Below are 25,629 nucleotides of genomic sequence, written 5' to 3'. Positions count from 1 at the left end.
GTAAGCCTATGAGATGACAATTACATCAGGAGAATAAAAGTTACTCTTACAGAACATATTCATAGTCACGAACATTTTCAACCAGACCTCAAACCCTTACACTGGGGAATTAAAGTGCTTCATTTAATCAGACTCCTTCTTTGGAACAGAACTAAGATATTTTTTTCTCAAATGAAATTGGACCTTTATTATTCTTACATCTATCATAAGAAATACTTCATCTTCTTTGATAAACAGTTTATATAAGATGAAGAACTATTTGCAACCATTTCAATGCAGTCTGAGGTTCGCTCTGCATTGACTATGTGAGGTCCACAACCTTGTGTTTAGATAGCTCTTCTTTAACCCGGAAGGGAAGAGTTAGAGAAGCATGGCAGTGCTCTGTCTGGAGATGTTATATCCAGACAACTCTGCTCATTTTCTAAGGACATAAATGGATTTTGTCTTTTGGTTTTTGTCTTTTGAGTTTATTGGAGTTCATACTCATAGCCTCTCACATCTCACATAGGCAAGCACTCTATCATTGGGTTACATTTTCTCTCCCTCTCCTCCTTTTCTTCCTCTTCCTCTTCCTCTCCTTCTTCCTTCTCTAGAATCTTGCTAAGTAACCCAGATCAGTTTCAAATTCGCTGTCCTCTAGTGTCAACTCATCCTCACTAGCGTTGGAATTACAGGTGCCCCTCTCCATACCCAGCTAATTATTTTATTGAATAACGATTTGAGTTATCTTTTTGCAGAATCTTCATCCATACAATCGTCTTATCAGCTGTAGTATCTACTGAAATGTAATTCAAATAGTTTTGTGAACAACTTCATCAACAACAAAACCACACAGATATTGAACTACATGCCATTTTAAACATAAAATCTCTTTCATTTTTGTACATACATTTTATTTCTTACTTTCAAGATTACCACTGTAACTGACATTACAATAAATCACTATATCCAACCCTAAACCTTGAGATGTCCATTTACTTATGAGGAAATAATAATCTCCATCTTCAAAAAGGCTTTTTCTTTTACAGAAAAACAAAATCACAGTTATCTTTTCAGAATATCTCCTAAATGCTAAATGAGTTGTGAAGTAAAAGTTCTTAGCCCAGCAAGTACAATGAAAGAGTAAGCTGCACATTACATGCAAATCCTATTTCAAAATAATTGTCAGTGAAATATGAGACTTCTGAAATAGTAATGACATTTCTTTCTATAGGAAATTACTTACAAAACATATGTCTGAAAGGTGGGTTTCCTTCTCAAGCCTGGGCTGAGCTATGAGGCACAATACAAATGGTCTGGACGTCACAAGCTTTTTTTTTTTTTTTTTTTTTTTTAATCATGGATTCCAACTGGAAAACAATTTAGGGATGTGTTTGATTGAAAACAAATTTTGAACCCTACATGCATTTCATCCTACATGCCTTCACCTCAAAGTATTTAAACTTTTATTATTGCATTTATCACATTGTATTACAGTCATGAGCAGCATAACCATATATCCTTAGTTTATGCCTGTTGTGTTGAAGTACCATCTGGTTTAGCATTTTCACACCCTCAAAAGTGTCCTGGTTTAGACAATAAACCCCATAATTCCCCAGTTACAAGGCAGGTGTCTGCTGGAGAGGCTAAGACTCACTGGGGTGGTCTTAAGCTAAGCATGAGTCTGTTTGACAAATTACTGATGCTAGGTACCTAGCGATGTCTGGCTGGTTTGTGCACAGAGGGAGCCTTTGCGAAGAAACTTGGGTGAAGGGTCAAAGACAGAAAGAGTCAGTGGAGGTGTGACTGGAAGGAGTCAAGGACTGTCGTAAGAATGTGCCTCATCCCAGTTCTAAGAACAGAACATATTCTAATATGAGGACTGTGGATAACACATATTCTAACATAATCTAATAGTGAGGACTATAGATAACACCACCTGTTATTTTTAAACCTGGTCTCTCTCTATTGCCCAGGTTGGCCTCAAGGTCCCTAACTCCCCTGCCTCACCCTCCAGGCTATTAGGGCACCAGTTTGGTTCCTTTAGGTTTGTGACTATAAGTATGTTAGGTGACAGCACCTAGATGAAGAAATCAAGAACAATAAAACATCCTGAAAAATGGCATGCAACTCTAAAGCATTTCCACAGTCTCTGAGATGTTCAGAGCTGAGGTTGAACTTGGAGTTGTGTTTGCACATGTCAGAGTCATTAGTGTAAGATTTAATTTGGGATCATATAACTGGCTTTGAGTATAAAATTAGTTACAGTTTATTAACTAATTAACAAATATTATTGCCTATTTTTAATTGATTAATTTATAGTTTCCCCTTCCTCCTCTCCTCCAGGTCTTCCCCCTGACCTTCCCTCGCCACCACCACCCCCCATTCATTCCTCCTCCCTTTTTCTTCAGAAAAGGGGAGGCCTTGGCATATCAAGTTGCAGTAAGACTAGACACACCCTTTCCTGTTGAAGCTAGATGAGGCAGCCCAGTACAGGAAAAGGGTCCCAAAGGCAGGCAACAGAGTCAGAGGAGCCCACTTCTCCCAATGTTAGGAATCCCACATGAAGACCAAGCTGCACAACTGTTGCATATACGCAGAGGGACTAGGTCAGTCCCATGTATTCTCTCTGATTTCTTGTCCATTTTTTGAGACAGGGTTCATGCAGCCCACGCTGGATCTGAGTTCAACATATAGTTGCTGATGACCTGAACTTTTGACTCTCTTGTCTCCCAACAAGTGCTGGACTACAGATGTGTGCTATCATGTCACATTTGCCTGTTTTATTTTTTAATTAAAGTTTTAAAATTTATTGTGGGCTTGCTTGTGTAGTCTTGCACATAAGAACATACTTCAGGGAACTATGTCCTTCCTAGCTTGTTTTGTGAGGTAATTGTTTGGTTTGGTTTAATTTTATTTTTTTTAACTTTCCTTTTTTTTTTTTTTTCTTCTTTTTTATTTTTTTTAGCTACGAACAGATCTTCATGTGGTTCAGCCTGGCTTAGAACTCACTGTGCAACTGAGGGTAACGTTTAGTTTCTGATATTTCTGACCTCCCTTCCGAGGAGTGAGGTTACAATCATAAATACCATACATAGTAAAATAGTAACACGTGGTGTTATTCAAGCTCCTCAACTGTTCATCATTTGTCTAGGTTAAACCATTCAAAATGTTTTCTTCTAGTTTTTTTTTTTTTTAAGTATGTGGCATATTAGCATTACTTGAAACTGCAAACTGATAGAAAAAGAATATTTAGAAATAGAATCCTTCATGTACTGGTAAGGACATACTAGCAAAAGAAAACATCCCTGAATGCAGTGACTTAGTTTGGGTTTGTTTGCTTGGTTTATTTTATTTTATTTTATTTTATTTTATTTTATTTTATTTTATTTTATTTTATTTTATTATTTTGAGACAGGGTTTTTCTTTGTACCCTGGGTTATCCTGGAACTCTTACTGCAGACTAGGGTGGGTCTCATCTACAAGGGTGCTTCTGCCTCCTGGCATTAAAGGTGTTTGCCTCCACCGCCAGGCTGAAAGTTTAACTTTTTTGAAAAATTCATATTTGACAAGTTAGTCACATATGTATATGTGTATGTATGTGTGAATGTGGGCACTAATGCGCCAGCAGGCAAATGTGGAAATCAGAGGGCAAACTTCATGACTCTTCCTTGCCTTCCCCCTTGTTGAGGAGAGTGATTTCCTGTTACTTCCCCCACTCTGGCCAGCTGGCCTGCAGACTTCTGGCTGATAAGTCTCCTGTTTCTGCCTCTTCCACCTTCTTGTAGTAATGCTGGGTTTACAGGTTCACACCACAATATGTGGCTTTTCATGTGGGTTGTGGTAGTTGAAATCGAGTCATCAGACTTGCGCAGCTGCCTCTACCTGAGCCAACTGCCTGCCCCAAAGAATCTTTAAAATTGAAGGGGGTCTGGCTAGCCCCAACATGGCAAGCATAGCTGTGGCAGGCCTTACCCCTCTCCTGGATTGCCTCTGCCTTGCTCCAATTGTGAACAAAAATAAAATGCTGAAAATCACTTTTTCAGTACCCCTGCCATATTTTTCAGTCATTTCTTAACTAAGCTGTTGCTTACACCTTACTTTCTAACTAGAACAAATTATTCAAGATTCCACCACGCTTTTATTTCCATGCTTAAATTTGAGAACACTTGTCAAAAATCAAATTTCTGCCAGTAAGGAATATTAAAATAACATATTTTATTCTGTTATTCTTCAGATTATAACTGTCCTAGTCAGGGTTTCTATTACCGTGAAGAGACACCAGGACCACAGCAACTCTTATAAAGGAAAACATTTAATTGGGGCTGGCTTGCAGTTCAGAGGTTCGTGACAACAGGGCTGAGAGTTTGACATCTATATTGGCAAGCAGCAGGAAGTGACAGCACACTGGGTGTGGCTTGAGCACCTGAGACCTCAATGCCCACCCTCACTGGCACACTTCTTCCAACAAAGACACATCTACTCCAGAAAGGAGTAACACCCCCTAACAGTGTTCACTCCTTGTTGAGACTTTGGGGAAGCATTTTCTTTTAAACCACCACAGTAACATACACTAAGTACTTGAGAGCCAAAATAAATAAATAAATAAATAAATAAAAATAGCACAAAGTACCAGCATAGCCTGCGGTCCCTATAATGCTCGTGTGATCCTCAAAAAAGACACAACACCGCTATTGACCACTGTATTATGTGTGCCTGTGAACTATGCTAAAATGAGCATGGTGTGCTTGCCTTCTCCATCAACACCCTGAACCCTTGATAAAAAAGGAATAGTTTTTTTTTTCTTCTTCTTCTTTTGTTTTCACCAAACCCTGTAAAGTCCTTCCCGGCATAAACTGGGTTTCTTTTGATTTGTTTTAGAGTAGAACTTTTAAATTCCCTGTACGTGTGAGTCCAGGAGGGCTATCCACCTGTAAGTATGCCTGCCAGTGGAAACAAGAAGCCTAGGTTCCCCTGCTGCTGGAGTTATAAGTGGTTGTGAGCCACCTGCGACAGGGACTGGGAACCACCTCAGGTCCTCCGCAAGAGATGTGCTCTTAGCCTCTGAGTTATCTCTCCAACCTCATAGCTGTCTTTATCTGATTGAAATTTTAAATATAAACTTTAATATTTATAAATAATGTCCTTAGTTAGTTGCCCTGTTATAGGTATTAGGAGCTATGTTAACCTTGACTATATGGAGTAGAATGTAAATATGTGAGAAATGAAATTTTTCTTTAAAAAGTGAGAAGACGCGCTGAATGCATCAGAAATATTTAAGCCTTATATATAATATGATTGCCTAGATTAATCCTGAAGTCATTGGTGTCATTAGTTAAAGTACAATATATATTCTGAGCCACAAAAATAGTAAAATGAATGAGGAATGGGCATGAGGTTAAAATAAGAAATGCATGCATGATATCAAGAAGTTGAAAGTATGAATATTTGACAGAATATTAGCTTACCTGCTTCAATTCTTTTTCTTAGTCTCCAACTCCATAGCAACTGTATTCACTTATATTACATCTGTTTCACTTCTATTTTCTCATCTCACTGCTTTTTCTTCTCAGTGAACTTTTTTCACAACAGCAATACAAATTTCTTCTCTTTAACTTTCTGCTTTCAGGAACTGTACAGGTGAGGATTTTTTGTTTGTTTTTTGTTTTTACTATGAAACAAAAGCTCATTTTATGAGGAAAACGCATGATTTTAGTTATCAAATGAGTTATGTGTAAAATTTTCTTTATTTAAAAATGCACTTGGCTATTGTGTCTGACATAAGAAGTAAAGCATTTGATTTGGGTATGTCCCTGTGCGCTGCTTCCACGAGCAGCAGTCCACTTTATAAGCTTTACTTGCAAAAAGACAGAGTTTACTCACTGTAGCTGATAACTGTAACATTCACTTTTGCTCTCAATTTAAAATCGGTGTCATAGAAAATACATTTGCTTGAGATGTGTTGACAAAACCAGATTTCTGAGGCTGAGAACCTGACCCAGAGTCAGTCAGCACAACTCCATCATGGCAATAAATTCTCCCTTGGGTTGACAGTTTATAAGGCATTGGATTTTACCTAATTCAGTGAGAACTGGGTTCTACTCAGGATTCTAGAACTGTCTCTACCTCGTTGTAAAAGATTCCAATAATCTCTGATGATGGACATTTGGGAAAACTGTGTATTCTCCACGTCCTAAATAGAAAAGAGAAATACATGCTGTTTCAATTTCACAGTTAAGAAGAAAAATCTCCAAAGAGAAGTAAAATGAGTAATTGTGATGTCTTTGTAAACACAATTTGATTTTACAGTTTACTACCATGAATAACAGATATTCTGAATCTAATAAACTAAATTATGTATATGAGTTTTGAGCATCTTTGAAATACAATCAACTACTTAATATTCCTATGTGGCTTTGGAAGAAACTCACTGCAGGGTGATGTGTTGGGTAACTGACATAGTGCCACTGTCACACACAGATACTTCATTTTATCTCTTTGCTGTCTCAGTAAAGCTGGCAGCCCTGGCAAGCTAGGCCACACACTGGATATTTACTGCAAATCTCACTATGGCAGAAAGCTTCTCTCTTTAGTGACCAGACAGCTTAAAATTGTTCAACATCAAGGTAGTCATTCATTTTTGTTTGTTTTAATAAAAATAGGTAAATGTACAGCATGTTAAATTTCCACAGAAATAGTCCTTAGATGTTTATCATATCATCAAGGTTTTTTTTTGTATGATGCTTTTGTTGGAAGAAATTTCTTTTGAGTGAAATGTGGGGACAGATTTAAAAATAGAATCATAAATATTGGTACCTTACTGGTGTTGGTAATTGCTGCAAGTAACAAGTTGTATGATCTTATTGTAATTCAGTGTTGATACTGGGCTGAGATTGATAACCAGGATCCATTATAATTGATATTGGTACGTGTTTGAATTAAATACAATATAATAATTGTATAAAAGTACATTTATAATATTAATACAAAGAAAAATTTTACTTTGCTTTTACTAAATAAGTAGCCATATTCATTCAGTACTTTAGTGTTAGCTAATCATGGAATTCATTTTGAACATCAATTCATTAATAAAAATGGTTTAAGCCAAAATTTAATCACACAGATTAATTTAAAATCCTAACTAAATATCAGATCATGCTTCTCTATAAAACTGTGCTCTAAAAAGTGAAAAATGATTTTTTTCTGTCCAACTGCTTTAACTCTCAAAAAAATAGAAGGAAAAAGGAAACAGCCGGTAACCTGAGATCCTAAATTCTTTGTTTATTTTAATTTTTAAAATGCATTAGAGGGGAGAGAGGACATTAGTAAGGATTTTGTCTTCAAATGCTTTCCTTTGCAAACTGCCAAAAACCCTTTCGCATTCTAATAAGTGATTAACTACTTGCGAAGAGATTGGAAACAATATCTTAGGTTTGTGTCCCCAAACATCCACATTTCTGATGTGGACTTTTAAAGTGTCAATACTAAAGAGACAGTGCCATTGACTTGTACCTGGCACTGGTTCCCTCCAGTTAATTTCTTGCCTGGAGAGTGGTTTTGGGCGACAGAGTGGCGTCCCAGTTTCCCAGGTTGTTGCCCTGACAAACTGCAGCGCTAGTAAACTCCAGGGGCCTGACAAAATCTCATTAATCATTTTAAATTAAATGCAACCATTATGTCCTACCCTGGCAAGAAGGGAGACTCTCCCCCCAACTTTAACAAACATAGATTTGGTATATTTCTCTTGTTGGTCTTTAATTCAATTAGACAAAAATAAAATAAAATAACTTGAAAATTGAACATTTGTCTGAAACAGGATTTAGCAGACCAGCCAAGTGTCCTAAATCTTTGAATAAAAATACCTGAAAACTTTCTGAGGATCAGCTGTCCCAGTAAATAAGGAAGTGTTTATCTTTCTTGTCATTGTCTAAATAATTCAGTGAATTAATTTTGTTTTACCTAAAATACATCGTTCTTACATTTTAAAAGAAGAAATAAGAAAAGAAATCCTTATAATGTATTTTGGTATGTTTTTTTTTAATCTGTTCTTTCATAACTTTTGCTGTGTTTCAAATGGTGGTTGATGTGTGTACATATTTATACATATATTGGATATAACTGTGCATACTCAATGGTGCAAATCTCAACCTCACATGTTAAGAGACTCTATAACCTCATTCCAACCTGCCTCCTCTTTATCTCTCTAACCACGCTCATCAACACTGAAGTTCTCACCATCCCATGACATCTTTAAATATAAGTTAAATAAATGGTTTTTACATTTATTTATTTGTTTGTTTGTTTATAAACAGGATAAGGATGTATTTGGGTCCACCTCACTAGGATCCTGCTGAGGATCTGAGGCCTATGTAAACATGTGTTTTAACTGCCCCAAGATTAGAATATTCCAATTTTTTTCTTTTCTTAAAAAACAGTGAATATAGTTAAGAGTATGCTTACTTCCATGTGGGAGATTTTTCCTCATGTATAAAATATTATCAAATCCATACTTGTATCCTTACATTACACTGTATAACGAAAGATTTTCTTCTGGCAGCTGCTATGGAAAGGATAAAAAGGCCCTCTACAGAAGATAAACAAGAAAGAGGACCCTGGGTAAGATGATCAACCCTCACTTAGAAAGAGAAATCGGATGGACATTGGATGTAGCAGAAAACAAGTAACAGGACAGGAGCCTACTACAGAGGGCCTCTGAAGAATATAAAAGCAGATACTGAGACTCATAACCAAACCTTCGGCAGAGTGCAGGGAATCATATGAAAGAAGGGGGAGTTAGTATGACCTAGAGAGGACAGGAATTCCACAATGACCAAATATATATCCAACCAAGGACCATGTATGGGTATAACCTAGAACCCCTGCTTGGATGTAGCCCATGGTAGTTTAATATCCAATTGGGTACCTTACTAAGGGGAACAGAGGCTATTTCTGACATGAACTCAATGGCAGGCTCTTTGACCTAGCCCCCCCCAAGGGAGGAGCAGCCCTGCTAGGCCACAGAGGAAGACTTTGCAGCCAGACCTGAAGATACCTGATAAAACAGGATCAGATGAAAGGGGAGGAGGACCTCCCCTATCAGTGGACTTGTAAAGGGGTAGGGAGGAGATGAGGAAGTGAGGGTGGGAATGGGAGGTAATGAAGGAGCAGGATACAGCTGGGATACAAAGTTAATAAACTGTAACTAATATTAAAAAATTAAATTTATAAAAAAATTAAAATTAAAAAAAGAGTATGCTTACTTTCCTGTGTTTGCCATTATTTCCTGAGGATGGCTTCCCAGAAAAGAGCAGATTCTCTTATGGATGTGTGACAAGAACTCTGAGCTGTGGAATTAATGGTAATATTTAGAAGGTGCACAGCATATTTCAATTAAAATAGATTATTATTTTAAATATTCAGACTTGTGGATAAGCTTGCTCTTGTGAACAACATAGTCAGTGGTAATCATAGTATTACCGCACACTTGAAAGGATAATTAAGAGAAGAGTAAAAAGATTAATGACTTCAATTTCTAAAGTTAAAAGTAATGAAATAAATAAAAGTAACAAAAATAGAGAGATGGTTCAACTACTAAGAGCACAGGCTGCAGAGGACCTGGATTCAATTTTTAGCACCCACATGGCAGCTCACAATCAGTTATAACTCTAGTCCCAGTAGATCTGGCACCTTATTCTTTTTATGGGAAACTGAGTACACGTGATACACAGACATGCAAAAAAACAAAACACTGACACATATAAAAATAATAAAGATAAATGAAAGCAGATATGTGTTAATTTTAAAAACTAAAGCAGCAGCGATCCATCCAGTCACCTGAATTCAGGAGTCTTGGAGGTTGAACATTGTTATACTTAATCTTGATTGGCAACTCCATAAACTCTTAAACCACCAGGGAAACTGGTTTGTACAGAATGACTCAGGAAAAAAAAAAAGAAAAGCTTTTGGTGAAAAATTTGGAAGATATATATATATATAATTATATATATATAAATATATATAAAATATATATATAAACCAATATATATATGTATATATATATACATATATATTGGTTTTTATGTTATTCCTTACATTTTTTTCTCCTTTTTTATTTTTATAATAATTACAGTTTATTCACTTTGTATCCCAGCTGTATCCCCCTCCCTCATTCCCTCCCAATCCTACCCTCCCTCCCTCATCTCCTCCCATGCCCCTCTCCAAGTCCACTGATAAAGGAAGTACTCCTTTCCTTCCATCTCACCCAAGCCTATCAGGTCTCATCAGGATTGGCTGCATTGTCTTCCTCTGTGGCCTGGCAAGGCTGCTCCCCCCTCAGGGGGAGGTGGTCAAAGTGCTAGCCACTGAGTTCATGTCAGAGACAGCCCCTATTCCCCTTATTAGGGTACCCACTTGGACACTGAGCTGCTATGGGCTAAATCTGAGCAGGGGTTCTAGGTTATATCTATGAATGGTCCTTGGTTGGAGTATCAGTCTCAGAAAAGACCCTTTTTTTGTGCCCAGATATTTTGGTTTTGGAGGTATATATTGGTTTTTTGAGACAGAATTTCTCTGTGTAACAGAGCCTTGGCTGTCCTGGAATTCTCTCTGAAGACCAGGCTGGCCTCTAACTCACAGAGACCCACCTGCCTCTGCTTCCTGAGTGTTGGGATTAAAGGTATGAGCCACCATACCCAGCAACTAAAAACATTTTAAGCACTTTCTTTTCCTCTTTTTTCTCCTCCCTCTCTTTTCCTTTGCCTCATTCTCTTTTTTTTTTCAGTTCTCATCTTTTCCTTTTCCACCCTCCTTATCTGCATTCTTCATTTTCCTGATTTTCTCCTCCTCTTCTTTCCTTTGCTTTTATTTTCCCCATTTCTTTCCAAATGAGTTTTGTCATAGAAAACATGCCTGGTGACTGTATATAAGAGTTTGCCCACTTGCTATGGTACACTGTAGGCTTGAGACAACTCAGCCTTTATTGGGAAAGGAAACTGTAGACAGGCTACGAAGCACTCTTGTGGGTTTCAGCAGAGGTCAGATTACACATTGGGTAAGAAAAGAGTTGTTTAGTGACAATATAAAATCCATTAGCAGCACTGTGACTTTCTAACCTCACAGAACTCAGCCACAGGTGGAAACAGAGTCAAAAAGCCTGAGAAGAGATGGAATAACTTAAGTGTGGACTATATAGTAAGCCTCAAGCTCAGTATCCTTTTGGAGACAAGGACTGTGGATTGAACCACGGCCTCACACATGTTAAGCAAATTCTTCTGTGAGCTATACCACCCAGTCCTCACTGTCCTACTGACATTCTTGTTCCCTAGCTCTTCCATTACCATTTTCCTTCAGTCTTTCTAAAGTTTTTACTTTTCTTTTTTCTTTCTCTCTTTTCTACCCAGATATAACGTTGTTTTTTAATTTTAGTTATTATTTTTTTTTTATTTTCTGTGTATAGGTGTTTAGCTGCCTGGATGTATGGGTACCACTTGAGTGCTGGCTGTCTGCAGAGACCAGGAGGGTGTGTTGGATATCCCAGAACTTATGTTGCAGACTGTTGTGCACTGTCCTATGGGTGCTGGGAATCAAACCTAGGTCTTCCAGAAGAGCAGTCTATACTCTTAACTGCAGAGCCATCTCTCTGGGCCTTCATTATTATTTTTGTTAAATATTTTAATTATTTTGTGTGTGGGGAGGTCACAGAACTTCTTATCTCCATAGCATGACATTGAATGAACATGAGAACACTTGCAGTTATTTTGTCCAGCAACACGAAAATCAATAAATATGTACTGGTAACAAGAACTGTGCCAGATGCTGTATAAATGCAACCAAACTGATCATCAGCCTCTAGAATTGGTTTGTGGGAGGAATGTGAAAAAGTTTGAATCTACAGCCCTGAGAAGCCCTAAAGTGCTATAATCAGAGCATATGGGTGATTCTAAGGGAAGTGAGGAAGGCCCAAATACCAACAGAAGTACACATAGCAAATGCTGGGCTTTCGGGGTTTTAGAGGGGAACAGAAACAGGAATACAAGTCATCAATGGTGCAACCCAGAAAAGCAGCTGGCACGTTCTGTCTGTGTCCTTAAAATGACTAAGAATGGATTTTAAAAATGATGAGCTAAGTTTAAGCAGAGGAAATTTGAAGATAGCACATTTAGGCTGTGGTATGGTCCTTTTAAGTAGATGTACAGTGAAAGCAGAAAATGTGGAAAATGTACATTTGGGCACAAAAAAGAATGCATTTATTTCAAATTGTGGACAAAGTGGCTGAGGAAAATGTGACAGTAACAGGTAAAGATATTAGGGAAAGAGAAACCTTGGAAACTGCTTGGTGATTCATGGTATATTATCCCAGAGTTTGAGAGACTGAGGCAGGAGGATTTCTGTGAACTCAGGTCACATACTATGTCCTAGGTAACCCTGGGGAGGGGAAAGAAGGGAGAGGGAAGGAGAGAGGGAAGTGGAAAGGGAAGGAGGGAGAGAAAGACAGAGAGACAAGAGAGACGATGAGGCTAAAGTGCACTTACACTACATTACACTGTAATTCTGAAGAGCTACTTAAGAGGAAGACACTACACATCACCTGCCAGAGCTCCCAGGGTTTAAAAACAGAAATGCATTTGACAGTGCCTAGGAATGTGAGAACTTCCAGGGTGCGTGCTAGCACTGGGCTGCCCGGAGAAGTGATTTCTCAGGTTTAGCCAAGATGGTACACGGAAACTACATCAACGCCACCCCAAATGGTCCAGAGTATATCTTGAGCAGGCAGCTGAACCCTGGGGGTCATTATTAACATTAATGTTGGCAAGAGTTAAGGAAGCACCAAGGCTTATACCAAGGTACTAGAAAGCTGCTGTGGCTACTACACAAGGTGTAGCAGGGACAGTTTTCCTACATTGAGCTTCTGAATGAAGAAGGAAGCTGAAATTGGAATCTATCAGTAACTTACAATAGAGACCCCAGGAGACTGGAAACGTCAGAAGCATGTGGTGTCTTCCAGGGAAAGCTAAAGAGACCAAGTGTAGCTGGTCTAAGATCATGTGTACTGTAGGTAGCAGAGAGGGGCTAATATACAAGCTGTTTAGAGTCTAAATGAGTGCCAGATCCCAGACAGATATGTACAGTTTGTTTTCCCTGCTGGGCTTTGATCTTTGTTTCAATCTTTCCTTGCTTTGGCCACATTCATGTTTTGGAACGGGATTCTGCACGACATTGCAGATTTGAAATATGTACCATTTTGTCATTTACATCTTATTTTACAGAAGCTCATCATTAAACAGGTTGTTTTGAGCCTTTTGGGCTTCTGAAGCATAGTTGCATTGAGATGGCAATAATGCTTTTTGTGGGGTCAAAAGGAATTATAGATTGAATGTGGAATATTCCCACCAGTTTCATGTGTTGGAACACTTGGTCTCCAGATACTGATGCTTTTTTGGAAGTTTGTGAAACCTTTAAGAAATAAAGTTGGGTGGCAGAAATGAATCCCTCTGAGCAGATTTTGTGTTATAGCCTGGCCTTGCTTCTGGACAGCTTTGTTTGCTAATATGTAGAGATATAAGGGGGGTAGGTTGCCTATTCCCACCTCCTGAAAGCTCTTATCTCCTTGGATGAAGGTGGTCCCAGTTGTCATGCCTTTCCTGCAATGCTGAACTAAAATCCCTAAAATCCATAATCCAAAAATAAATCCTTCCTTACAACTGGGGTTGGGGCCATAAAGGGAAAAGATATTAAAGTAGAATTGCATATTCAGCAAAAAATTCTTAAAAAAGAAAGGTATTTTCAAGTAAAACTGTGAGTCCCACAAAACATGAAGCAAATAGCCATAACATATACACAGAAGACCTGGTGCAGTCCCAGGCAGGCCCCATGCTTACCCCTTCAGTCTCTGTGAGCCATATGTGTCCTGCTTAGCTCATCCAGTGGGCCATGTTTTCCTGGTGTCTTCCATACCCTCCGAGTCCTACAATCCTTCCTCCCCCTCTTCTGAGGGCACAGACTGGATGGAGACCTCATATTTAGGCTCTTTCGTTCTGTCTCTGCATAATGCCTGGCTTGGGTCTCAGCACCTGTTTCCATCTGCTGCCAGAGAAAGCCTCTCTGAGGACTACTTGACAAGGAAAGCACTGATCAATGAGTGTATCAGAGTGTCATTAGGAATCAGCTGTGTTTAGTTCTACCCTAGGTCTCTGGGCTATCCAGGCAGTGTATGGCATAGGCTTCCTCTCTTTTGCCTGGTCTTAGAACTCTTTTCCTCCTATTGACTTGCCATGTCCAACCTTGATATGAGGGTTTTTGCTTTGTCTTATTGTATTGTTTTATCCCATTTGGCTGTTGACTCTTGGAGGCCTGCTCTTTTCTGAAAAGTTAACAATGGAGGGGGAGTAGTCTTGAGGAGAGAGGAGGTGGTGGGTTCTGGAAGTTGTGGAGGGAGAGAAAACTGGTCAGGATATATTGTATGAGAGAAGAATCTATTATCAATAAAAAACAAAAACAAAACAACAATAAAAAGTCACATAAAACTATGCTAGTATGTAAAAAGGGTTTGGATCTTCACAAAATATGAGTATTCAAGAGTATATTATCAGTAAACATGAAAGAGTATTTTTTCTTATACCTTTTAAGTTGCTTGTTATAATAAAAGACTTTGGATTTTATAACATATAACTCTAAAATTGTGGGTAGAGACTATGTCATAAGAAATTGTATAATAATTATAGTTAAGAAACTTCATATAACTGACATCAATTTAATTTGTACAGGATCAGCATTTGTAAAGATTCACAGAATATTTTATATTTCCTTGAATGAAATTTTTACCTTGAAGAGAAAAGAAGCTAAAAATGTAGACCTCTAGTTAATGATATATAAAGAAACAAAGAAAATAGCAACAAAGAAAATAGATTTTTGAAACTAATATTGATATATTTAAAACCACTAAGAGGCACTGATGGAGGAAAAGATAATATGATGAACAGAATGAAACTGCTATTGTAGAGTCTAGGTGGAGTGTGTGTAAAATCAATTTACTGTTTGGATATTTCCATAAGAAAATTATAATGAAGCAAGGTGCGGGAGCGCACACCTGTTATCTCAGCGCTCAGGAGGCAGAGGCAGGCAGATCTCTGTGAGTTAAGCCAGCCTGGTCTACAAAGTGAGTCCAGGACAGCCAAGGCTACACAGAGAAACCCTGTCTCTCCCCCAACCCCCCCCCCAAAAAAAAACCCTAAAAACCAAAAGCCAAAAACCAAGGAAAGAAAAAAAAGTGAAAATTACTAGGGAAATGAAGACTTAAAGATAGTCAAATTGAGAAAGGAGAGGAGATAGAGGGAAGGAAATATCAGATAGTAACATAGAGATGTATAAAAATGAGGCAGGGATGTAGACAGAGAGAGGTCAGTGCACCATTCACCAAAAAACCCCAACTAATCAGCGGAGAACAATTCAGCAGCGCTCCTCTGTTACACAGCATGTGCCATCTCTGAATGGAGGAGAACTCATGTCTAGGCATCACTACTGTCATCTAGCATAGTACACAGCAGATAGAAAGCTCTTGATAAATATTTTTAAAAATGAGTGTATAATGTCCTTTTATTAATTAACTTTGAAGAGAGATCAAGATTAGGAAAACAGTTAAGACTGAGTATTTAAAAAACTAGGAAGTAAAGACTTCCCCAAGTTCTAATGATATTTTATTCTGTTTGTAAGTGTGACTTTTAAATTCTGACACATTTTTATATTCTCAATGTTTAAAGGATGTATTGAAACTTTATTAACCCAGAAGTCTTAAAAATTAACCAAATGATATATGTAATACAAATAAGGCCAGATTGCATAGTATATTAATATATCAACAAATCAACCCTCTTTTCAAAGTTCAAAGAAATGGGTAGCTGGTATTGGTTTCCAGGGTCAGATGCAACTTTGACAAAGCCAACAATATTCTTAGATCAGAGTCAAATAAATTTCCAAACTCAGTTCAAGAGAAAAGGAAAACCTTTAGTTAAAATCTTTACAATAAAATAATTATGATTATAAATCTCTTCAGTTAAATATGCATACATTACATGGTATTTTTAAAAGGATGAAAATGGATAGTTTCCAGACAAATCTAATGCACAAACTCTCCATCTTATAGAGTACATGTCAGTTTAACATTCTCTAACAGCTGTGTTATATAGTGTCTGTTTTGTGCAAACATGATGAGCAAAATTAAGAAAAGGTCTGCAAAATTAGTTCTGAGATTTCTAAACTAGAAAACAGTGAAACAAAAAGAGGGGGTGCACTCAAGCTCCATTGTACACACCGGCTGGACTGGAATGACCAGCACTGATGCAACCCCACTTCCTCTAAGTCTGTCCCTGGGTAGCCTTAGTCTGGAATAAAGTTGAAGTTCCAGCAATTGTGCTTTTATGCAGCCACATGGCCAATAAGGTAGATGTTGTCATAAAGGTGTCCTACAAAATCTTCACTAATGTTCTGAGCAGCGCGGCGGGTATTTCGGATAAACTCTCTTTTTGACATTTTATTCTTCACATGAGGACTAGTGAGGTCAATGGAAAGTAGAATCAAAGAGTAGCACAGTACATAGACAGCATCTGAAAGGGAAAGGAAAAATGTTTGTTATTAGCTACCACAAAATATCCCCAGGTGTTAAAGAGACAAAAATTTAAAATCAAAAAAGATCACACAGGGCAGCTGACCCATCCTGTGGACCTCAGCTTCTCCCAGTCTTCAAATTTCTGCCTGGGAAACTACCTATGACTGTGCAAACTGGGTAAACTTCATCCAGTCTGAAGACCAATGCAATGGACTCTCTCTCCAGTTCAAAGGAACTTCAGGATGCACTAGGAGTGTATAGTGAAAACACATTCCAGACTTAATATTTCAGAACTGGCTTTATTTTCATTTTCAAATGGGACAGTTATATCCAACTATGATTAAATAAATTCCACCACCAGCTTATTTACAAAGAATGCTTTTTACAAAAACCTAATTAAATTTGAAAGCATTTTTAATGACATGAAATGCTATTACCTTGGCACTAAAAATAGAATGTAAAGAATTTTTAAGATTGTTAAATTACTACTCTTGTTTGAGAGATGTACTTTAGAGGGAGCTGGAATCTGTACATTAACTTCAGAAATAAATCTTTAGGGAAACACTGTCCTTCCTGATTACGTGGAACAAAGTCATTTTCTTTTTTCATATAATCACAGGGCAATACTTAATATTATGGTAGTAGCAACTGTTATGATATTTCCAATACTATGCTGTTTACATTTTAGAATCCTGCAGTCTTAAGAGAGCTAGGTTAAACATTGTATCTTATTAAACATGTTCAGCAAATTTCATATGACATGTAAAGGTTTTGTAACTTTTGACTAATAAGCACAAGTTTTAACACAAAGATACAAGTAAATTTGTAAAATGAAAGTGCACATATGTGACTTGATAATAAATATACACATGTACATACATGATGAAAACTAATTGTATTAAATAAATTTTAATGAAAAAATATTGTCATCTATGTGCAGCTTATAAAAGCTTCAAAATAACCTTTATATTAGCTGGTAAAAATAAGAATAACTTTAAAGAATTTATGTAGGTACTCTAACTTTCTTCATAAAGCTATGCATTTGCTGTGTGCCAAGGGTAAGTACATGTCTTTCTGAGTGTCCCATCCATGCTATCACTGTTACAAGTCAATCAAATTTTTACAGTTTGTGAAAGTGTTTTCCCACACAGTAAAAAAAAAAAAAACAAAAAAACCAAAAAACTTCATATTATGATTATTTTTCCTCCAGGTGGTAGAAGGAAGAATAATATGAAACAACACACACACACACCTATTCTTACCGGGACTAAGGCCAAGTTCTCGCATTAGGTCAGGATTGCACGCACAGAACCTATGTGAGAACTTTGTGATAAGAGTTTCAAGGTACTCCCCACGTTCTTCAGGAGCATGAATATGACGAAAAAATTCTCTCAGTGCATTTGGCAAAAACTGATTCCTAAAATTATGCAAGGTTACAAGGTCATCTAAGACATCTCTCCTACAGAAAGAGAACAAAAATTACAGTTGTAGTTAATGTTTCTAAAAAAAAAAATAAGTCATAACACACCATTTTTTTATAAAAGTACTTCATTATTGATTACTATACCAGTAAACTTTATCCTTACCTTTTAAAGCAATTAAATGTAATTAATTACAAAGTTAAGCTATTTAGAACTTCTCAAATAGCCCCCCAAAACCATGGTAAAGTAAAATATACAACTCTACTTGGAAAATAAGATTCAAAGCTCAGCTGGTGTGACAGCACTTATGAAACTGAGGCAGGAGGATCATGAGTTCAAAGGCTAGTCTAGGCTACACATAGACAGACAACCTCCCCACAAAGAAACAAAGAAAGGCTTCTTCTTTCCAAATGCCCTCTGATCTAACTCCAAACATCCCTAGAGTTGATGCCATTTAAATTGCAAGGAATCTTCTCTATTGCATCAAGACACATGTTTAGAGGTAAAAGCTACTCATGTAGACTTCAAAAAACACTCACATAGACTACACACTGTTTTACAGTCTGTTCTTCCTTCCTGATATAGTTTATTGTAAATAGTTTTGTCTTTAGAAACAGATTCACATCATTCTTTCTAGTTGCTGCTCACCATCCCAACATATAGGTATAATAATTCTATGGATATATGTTTATAATTATGTAAATATTGTATAATGTAAACATATGTACACGTTATATATTTAATATATAGTGATTCTTCGTAACAATGTTCTTTAACTGTTACTGAACTCAAACCTGATTATATGATCACAGCTTTCATTTTGACCAATTGCTTATGGCAGGGTTAGGCAAATACAGCCAGTGGGCAAACTCTGGCCTACTGCTTTGTATTTGTAAATAGATATAATGGAACAGGGCCATACTGCTTTGTTTACAGTTGGCCTGTGTCTGCTTACACAACACAAATGGCAGAATTATAAGCAAATGCAAGAGATCATAAGGTCAGCAGAGCTAAATATTTACAAAAAGACCTACAGAAGAAGCACCAATCTCTAGGTCACTAGCATTTAAAGACAAAGTAGTTAAAGACAACACCTTTCATAGGAGACTTCTTTCAATGATAAGTATGCTGGTGTAGATGCTCCTCTCAATATTGTTATGTCTGCAATTAACTAGAATATAAGGGCACAAGTGAATAACTATCAGATGAGAATGACAATATATCCATCATCTCTATCTGCATGATTGCATACTAAATGTCACCATTTTAGACTTAAAGAATGTGAATGGGTGTTTTGTCTACATGCCTCTCTGTGCACTCTGTACACACGGTGCCGGCTGAGGACAGAAGAGAACAAATGACTTGGAACTGGAGTTGTGAACCACCAGGTGGATGCTAGGAACCATATTTGCAACAGCAACAAGCAGTCTTAACCTGTGAGCCATATGTCTAGCTTCACCATTGAAGAATTTTCAGACATTCACATAATCACTCTGTGTAACATTATATACATGCATATTCTTACAGTCCCTAGGATTTGACGTTTACAATTTGTCTTTACAATAGATTGTTAAATGGACAGTTTCAGGATTTAGGACTTCTGGTTACCTAAACACTTAGCTCATGTTTAACTACTAAGAAAAAGTCAGGGTTGCAACTTCTACGAAAATGTTTGTTTTCAGTTTGCTATCTCAGGGACGATGGACTATTGTTTTGTAATCACATTTTTTTTTTTTTTTTGAGATAGTGTCTCATTCTATGGTTCTGGCTGGCCACTGATTTGAGATCCTTCTTCTTCAGCTTCTGAGTGCTGTCATTACCCCCATTTACAGCCACTATGTCAGGCCATACATGGCCATTTTTTACCTTTATAATGACAACATTTTAGCAGCATGTTAAAGAAAAAGTCAAATGAGTAATAAGATATAATAATCTTTTTAATGGTTTTACTCAATTTTGCAACTAGATTACTCTATGTACTATAATGTTTAAAGTAAAAGTTAACAAACACATTACTTCACTCATTTCTGATAAAGATTTAATTTTTTGCTTTACCTTTCATCAAGATAGATTCTCAGTTTTTTCCAATTTAGCGTTCTTGTACAGAAGATAAATTTTGCTATTTCCTTTGGCGAATCATCTAGGATACCCTTGGACATAAAGTAGCTCACTCCCTAAGACAGAAAGACAAGTCTACATAAGCAAACTCAGCCTTGATTTATAAATTTTAGTAATTAAGCAATTACAGAACCATAGCTGCAGGTTCTTTCCAGCATTACTACAATGTTTATAGCTTTAACATGCAAAATACAAGCTGAAGCCTGAACTAAATCTATGATATGTAGTTGATAATTTACATGCAATGAAAAGTAGGAAATTCAAAGTTAAGATTCAAGAAGACATCCTATTTTTTGGCTCATGACAGGAAAAAGTAGGTATACAGAAATATTAACTGATTATATATATATGTATATATATTATGTATATATATACACATATATGTATATATGTATATATACATATATATATATATAATGTGAGATATATGCTATGGTATATATTTTAAGGAAATAGCTTTTTGAGAAAAAAAAAAAAAACTCAAACAATTAGACTCTCCAAATGAAACACAACTTTGTTCTGGAAACAAAGTTATATTATTTAAGTTACAGGGAAGTAGGCCAAACTCCAGATCTATTTCTGTTCTTACTACTTTGGCTTTAAGCATCATTACATTCTGCAAGCTCTTGTTAAAATACCTTTGAGACAAAGCACATAAGGCAAAAAAAAAAAAAAAAAAAAAAAAAAAAAAATCAGTTGTATTTGATAGGTTTTATCTTTGAATTTCCTTTTCTCTGCATGCAGAGTTGGCCAGAGAAGCATTACCCTCACATTTGTATCTACTTTTGACTTAACAACAACAAACCATTAACAATAAAAATATCCAAATGCTGAAAGCAATGTTCTCTCACATATATGAAGGTCACATTCAAATAAATGTCAGATGCATTTGAATGTGCAGTTATTGAAATAAAAGGCAGGTATGTTTATTTCAACTTGTAGTTCTCCAGCTACATGCATTCAATGAATGCATATGTCTGGATACTAACATAGTGTGTGCAGCTAATTGGCAGAGAAAATTACATATAATGTACATGCAACATACTGTTTCACACATAATTCGTTCAGCATTTCTTCACAAACACATTGTACTCAGAAATATTGCACATATTAGAATCTTAAAAGTTGAAAGAATGTTTATGAAAGACTCAAAGATAAAAAGTTTCACATTAAAATTTTGTATTAAAAATTTAAAAAGCAATTTGGTACCATGAGGTAATGCTTTTGAAAGGTTATAATTATCTGCAAATTGTAATTCAAAGATAAGACTTTTTTATGTAAATCTGATTTTGAGACATCAGAATCTTAACAGCAGCGTTATCAACTTTTCATGTGAGATGTAATAATATAAAAGCAATACTACAGCAGCAACTTTAAAATGCACAGAAAGAAGAGCAGATATAATAGCACGAAGCTTTCCTGTCAGTTCAAGCTGTTTTCCACTGACACCTTTGAAACAAAGGCTACATGATGTACTAGGATCTAGAGAGAAAGCCTTTTTTTGTTTGTTTGTTTCTGTTTTTTTGTTTTTGTTTTTTTGGGGGGAGTGAGGCTTTCTTGGCAGTGCTTGAGGGGGCAGGGCACTAGACAACTTTTAATGCTTGTTCCATCCTTTCCTCCATTAGTCTGAATGATTGAGAGTTGACTGTATGTTTACTTGATCTACTGAGCAAAAAGTGAGTCATGTTTGTTTCTCAAATGGCTCTAGAATTAGCTCCAGTGTTTAATTTTAACTGAAGTGATTTAAACACTAGGGAAAGTTTGTTATGCATTACAACACTTTATTCATATACAAATTACCATTTAAAAGATTAATTCTGATCTCCTTGTTAAAATTAAACAAAATAAATTCATAATTCTCTAGATACATGATGGTGCCATTTCACCATCATTTGATGTTACTTAGTCACACAGTAACCTTAATATTTGGCTCATTAAGTATCATAAAATATATTTAATAATAATACACAGCTGATGGTCATTTCCTTTTTTTTGAACATATTTTGAAAACATATATCTAATCTAATTTAAGTTCTTTAAAATAACTGAATGAAAAGAGGTAAGCATACACAGCAGTTTTAAATATAGTCCTAAAACTGGGAAAATGACCTGAAAGAAGCCAACTTTATTGTTTTTACAAGGAAAGGAAGCACGTGCCAATTTGGAGGCTGAGATTTCTCTGAAGCAGGCAGGTTAGCCTCAGTAAGCATAGGACAAATAGCCAGCAAGCACGAGTATCAGTTCAAATTAGCAGCACATCAGAAAACACAGGCTTGTACCTAGAGCTCAGTTGCTCAAACTCTGTCATCTGCTTGATTCCTCTTTTTTTTGCTTTTCTAAAACAAACTTAACTTTCAAATTCACTACTATTTAATTCCATTGCTTATTTAAATTTTAGTTCCTAATATAAATTCTACCCTGCTTAACTTTTAGAATTACTTAGGTTGTTGTGATCAGGGTGTGATTGCTAGTTTTCACTTGTAAAGAATTATAAAAGATGTTTGTTAGGTAATCACACTAGCCCACAGTGGCACTGGTCTTGTAAGATGGCTTCCAGGCATAAATATAAGCTCAGCAGTTGAAATCACTGGCCAAAGTAGATGTTCCTTAAAAGTATTTCTAAATAAAAATTACTATGGGCATAAAAATAATTCATATAAGAAAATAGACATTATGCCTAATATTTCTTCAGAACAAGAAAACTCATAATGTTCATACCAAAAACCTATTTCTTTTTTTCTTTGTCTTTTAAAGATAGAATTTTTCTGTGTAGTCCTGGCTGTCCTGGAACTCACTTTGTAGATCAGGCTGGCCTTGAACTCAGAGATCTGCCTGCATTTGCATCCCAAGTGCTGAGATAAGAGGTGTGTGCCACCACTGTCACCTGGTTTAAAAATCTATTTAATATTTGCTTAAAAAAAATCCCACAAGAATTTACCCCTAAAGGAGGCCCTGGAAGGCGCAGGCACCTTGACTCACTGAGTCATCTAGTCAACCCCAAAGAATTAGAGCTATTTAAGAAAATACCCACTTAAATTTTATTGTTAGATATAATAATAAATACCCAGAGAGTACTTTATAAGACACAAATGTGCATATTTATGTTTCTACCTATATGTACAATCTTTTTAAAAGATTTATTTATTTTTATTTTTTATGTATATGAGTGTTCTACCTGCATGTACCCTTGCCTTCCAGAAGAGGGCATCAGATTCCTGTATAGATGGTTACTGGTAACTGAACTCAGGAACTCTGGAAGAGCAGACAGTGCTCTCAACTACTGAGCTATCTCTCCAGGCCTATATATGCACTATCTTACAGCTTTACGTAGGCACAGTATTCAGTAATGGCCAGTGAATAGTGTCAGACAAGTATTTTACCCAAAGAAAATTTAAAGATTATTAGTGGTAGTGACACAGATACATTAATACCTAGAATATATCCATATGACAAATTAATGATACAAGATGGTTGAATAAAGCTTAAATAAACATGTAAAATAAGCATTTTAACAGTCCGATGCCAGAAACAACTACTATGAGCTAGGGCACATGGATACTATTTGAAGGAGCGAAAGGTTTCAATAGCTTTGAATGAGGGCCACACTGAAGAAAAACATTTTTGCTTATCTTGTATCATGAGAGCAGAAGTAGTGAGAGACATGAAGTTGGGCTGAATTCAGGAGGGAGGGACATATCCTGAATTTGACAGTAAATCTAGAACTGGACTTAGAGCAGTGATCAATTTTATGGCAAGATTCGAATGTTCTAGCCACATCCGTGAAAACCTCTGACGGCTATATAACAAAGTGAAGCAATGGTCTACAGGGTGAATTTGACAATGTAATAATCCTTTTCTTTTTACTGTGGTTCTGCTTTCTGGCAGTTATTTGGTCAACCTTAGTTCAGCAACACCTGTTTAATCATTATTTGAATACTGTGAGGTCATAAGTTTCCAAGCCTCACCTCATCCGATACGTGTCCGTGTTGTACACGATACAAGTTCCATGCTGGTGTTCTGGTGTCACACTACTTATGTTGAAACTGACCTGTGTTCTATGTGAAAATTCCCTGTAGCACAAGAACAGTAATGCTAGCAAAGCCACACAAAGGGAACCCACAAAGTGATTCCTTTAAAAGAAGAGGTAGAAATATTGTAAGTCACATGGAGAACACATTCACATGATCTTTATTGCAGTGTAGTGTTGCAAGGATTCTATTAATATTGTATTTTACAATTCCTCACTGATGAGTTAAGTTTTATTATAGTTGCATATGTATAGAAAAACCAAAGTATACATAGATACTTTCAGGAATGTCTGTACACAAGAAGTTTTGGGGAATCTGTACTCTATAGAGACTACTGTACCATAAAAAATAATAGACTATAAATTAAGGAGTAGGCTATGGAAGATACACAGGTTTGAACATGTAGAGACAGGAAGTAATAGATTCTAAAACATAATTTAAAACTCTGCATATCACAAAGTTGAAGATGTGAATGTACTTGATAAATATGCTGGACATCAGTCCACAAGGCAATGAAAAGTGAAAGATAATTTTTTTTTCTTGGCTTGATGAAGAGAGAAATGACTACAAAAAAATATGAGAAAAGAAAACAAGAGATGGGCTGGAGATATGGCTCAGTTGGTCTCAAAAGTGCTTGTCCAGCAAATATGAGGTTTCACCCAACATTAAAAACAACAACAACAAAACTAGGAGTGGCAGTACACGTTTGTAATCTTAGAATTCGGGAAGTGGAAACGGAAGGATCATGAGTTCAAGGACTTTAAGGCCAACATGGCGTATGTGAGACCCTGCTTCAGGAGCTCTACAAGGACCAAATATATCCGGGCACAGGGTCTTTTCTGAGACTGACACTCAACCAAGGACCATCTATGGATATAACCTAGAACTTCTGCTTGGATGTGGCCCGTGGTAGCTCAGTAACCAAGTAGTTTTCCAAGGTAAGGGGAACAAGGACTATTTCTAACAGGATCTCAAGGTCAGGCTCTTCGACCTCCTCCGCCCCCCCCCCCCCCAGGGGAGGAGCAGTCCTGTTAGGTCACAGAGGAGGACTCTACAGCCAGCCCTGAAGATACCTGATAAACAGGGTCAAATGAAAGGGGAGGAAGTCCTTCCCTATCAGTGGACTTGGAAAAGGGCAGGGAGGAGACCAGGGAGGGAGTGTGGGGTTGGGGAGGGAATGAGGGAGCGGGATACAGCGGGGACACAGGGTTAACAAAATGTAACTAAAAAGAAAAATAAAATAAAAAAAAATAAATCAACAACAACAAAAAAAGATGACAAAAAACAAACAAACAAACAAACAGATGATGGTGTTAAGGCCTATTGATAGCTCAGTGCTAAAGTACTTGTTCACTGTAGATTCCAAAATAAGAGAGGAAAAAGGCAAAGGAATGAGAGTAGGAGAGGGACACACACACACACACACACACACACACGGGGGAGGGGGCATGTTATTTGAAGTAATGATGGATTAACTGGAAAG

General features: G+C 36.8%; 1 protein-coding gene across 4 annotated transcripts in view; it reads right to left on the bottom strand.

The window, feature by feature from the left end:
- Window positions 1-15,727: 15,727 nt before the first annotated feature.
- Fbxo8 (F-box protein 8) overlaps window positions 15,728-25,629 on the bottom strand; it is a 33,472-nt gene continuing 23,570 nt past the window's right edge. For 2 of the 4 annotated variants that reach the window (XM_021653790.2, XM_060381801.1), the window contains exons 4-6: window positions 20,056-20,174; window positions 17,842-18,038; window positions 15,728-16,577 (exon numbers count right to left, since the gene is read on the bottom strand). In XM_021653790.2, the coding sequence (XP_021509465.1) occupies window positions 16,390-16,577; window positions 17,842-18,038; window positions 20,056-20,174 (504 nt within the window). In that variant the 3' untranslated portion in view covers window positions 15,728-16,389. Of the gene's footprint in view, window positions 16,578-17,831; window positions 18,039-20,055; window positions 20,175-25,629 lie in introns of all 4 variants that reach the window. The other 2 variants (XM_060381802.1, XM_060381803.1) reach the window with 2 other exon arrangements.

This window comes from Meriones unguiculatus, chromosome 4 (genome assembly GCF_030254825.1).
Source record: "Meriones unguiculatus strain TT.TT164.6M chromosome 4, Bangor_MerUng_6.1, whole genome shotgun sequence".
Taxonomy (NCBI): domain Eukaryota; kingdom Metazoa; phylum Chordata; class Mammalia; order Rodentia; family Muridae; genus Meriones; species Meriones unguiculatus.
Note: the sequence above shows the minus strand (reverse complement) of the source record. Positions and strands in the feature narration are given on the sequence as shown.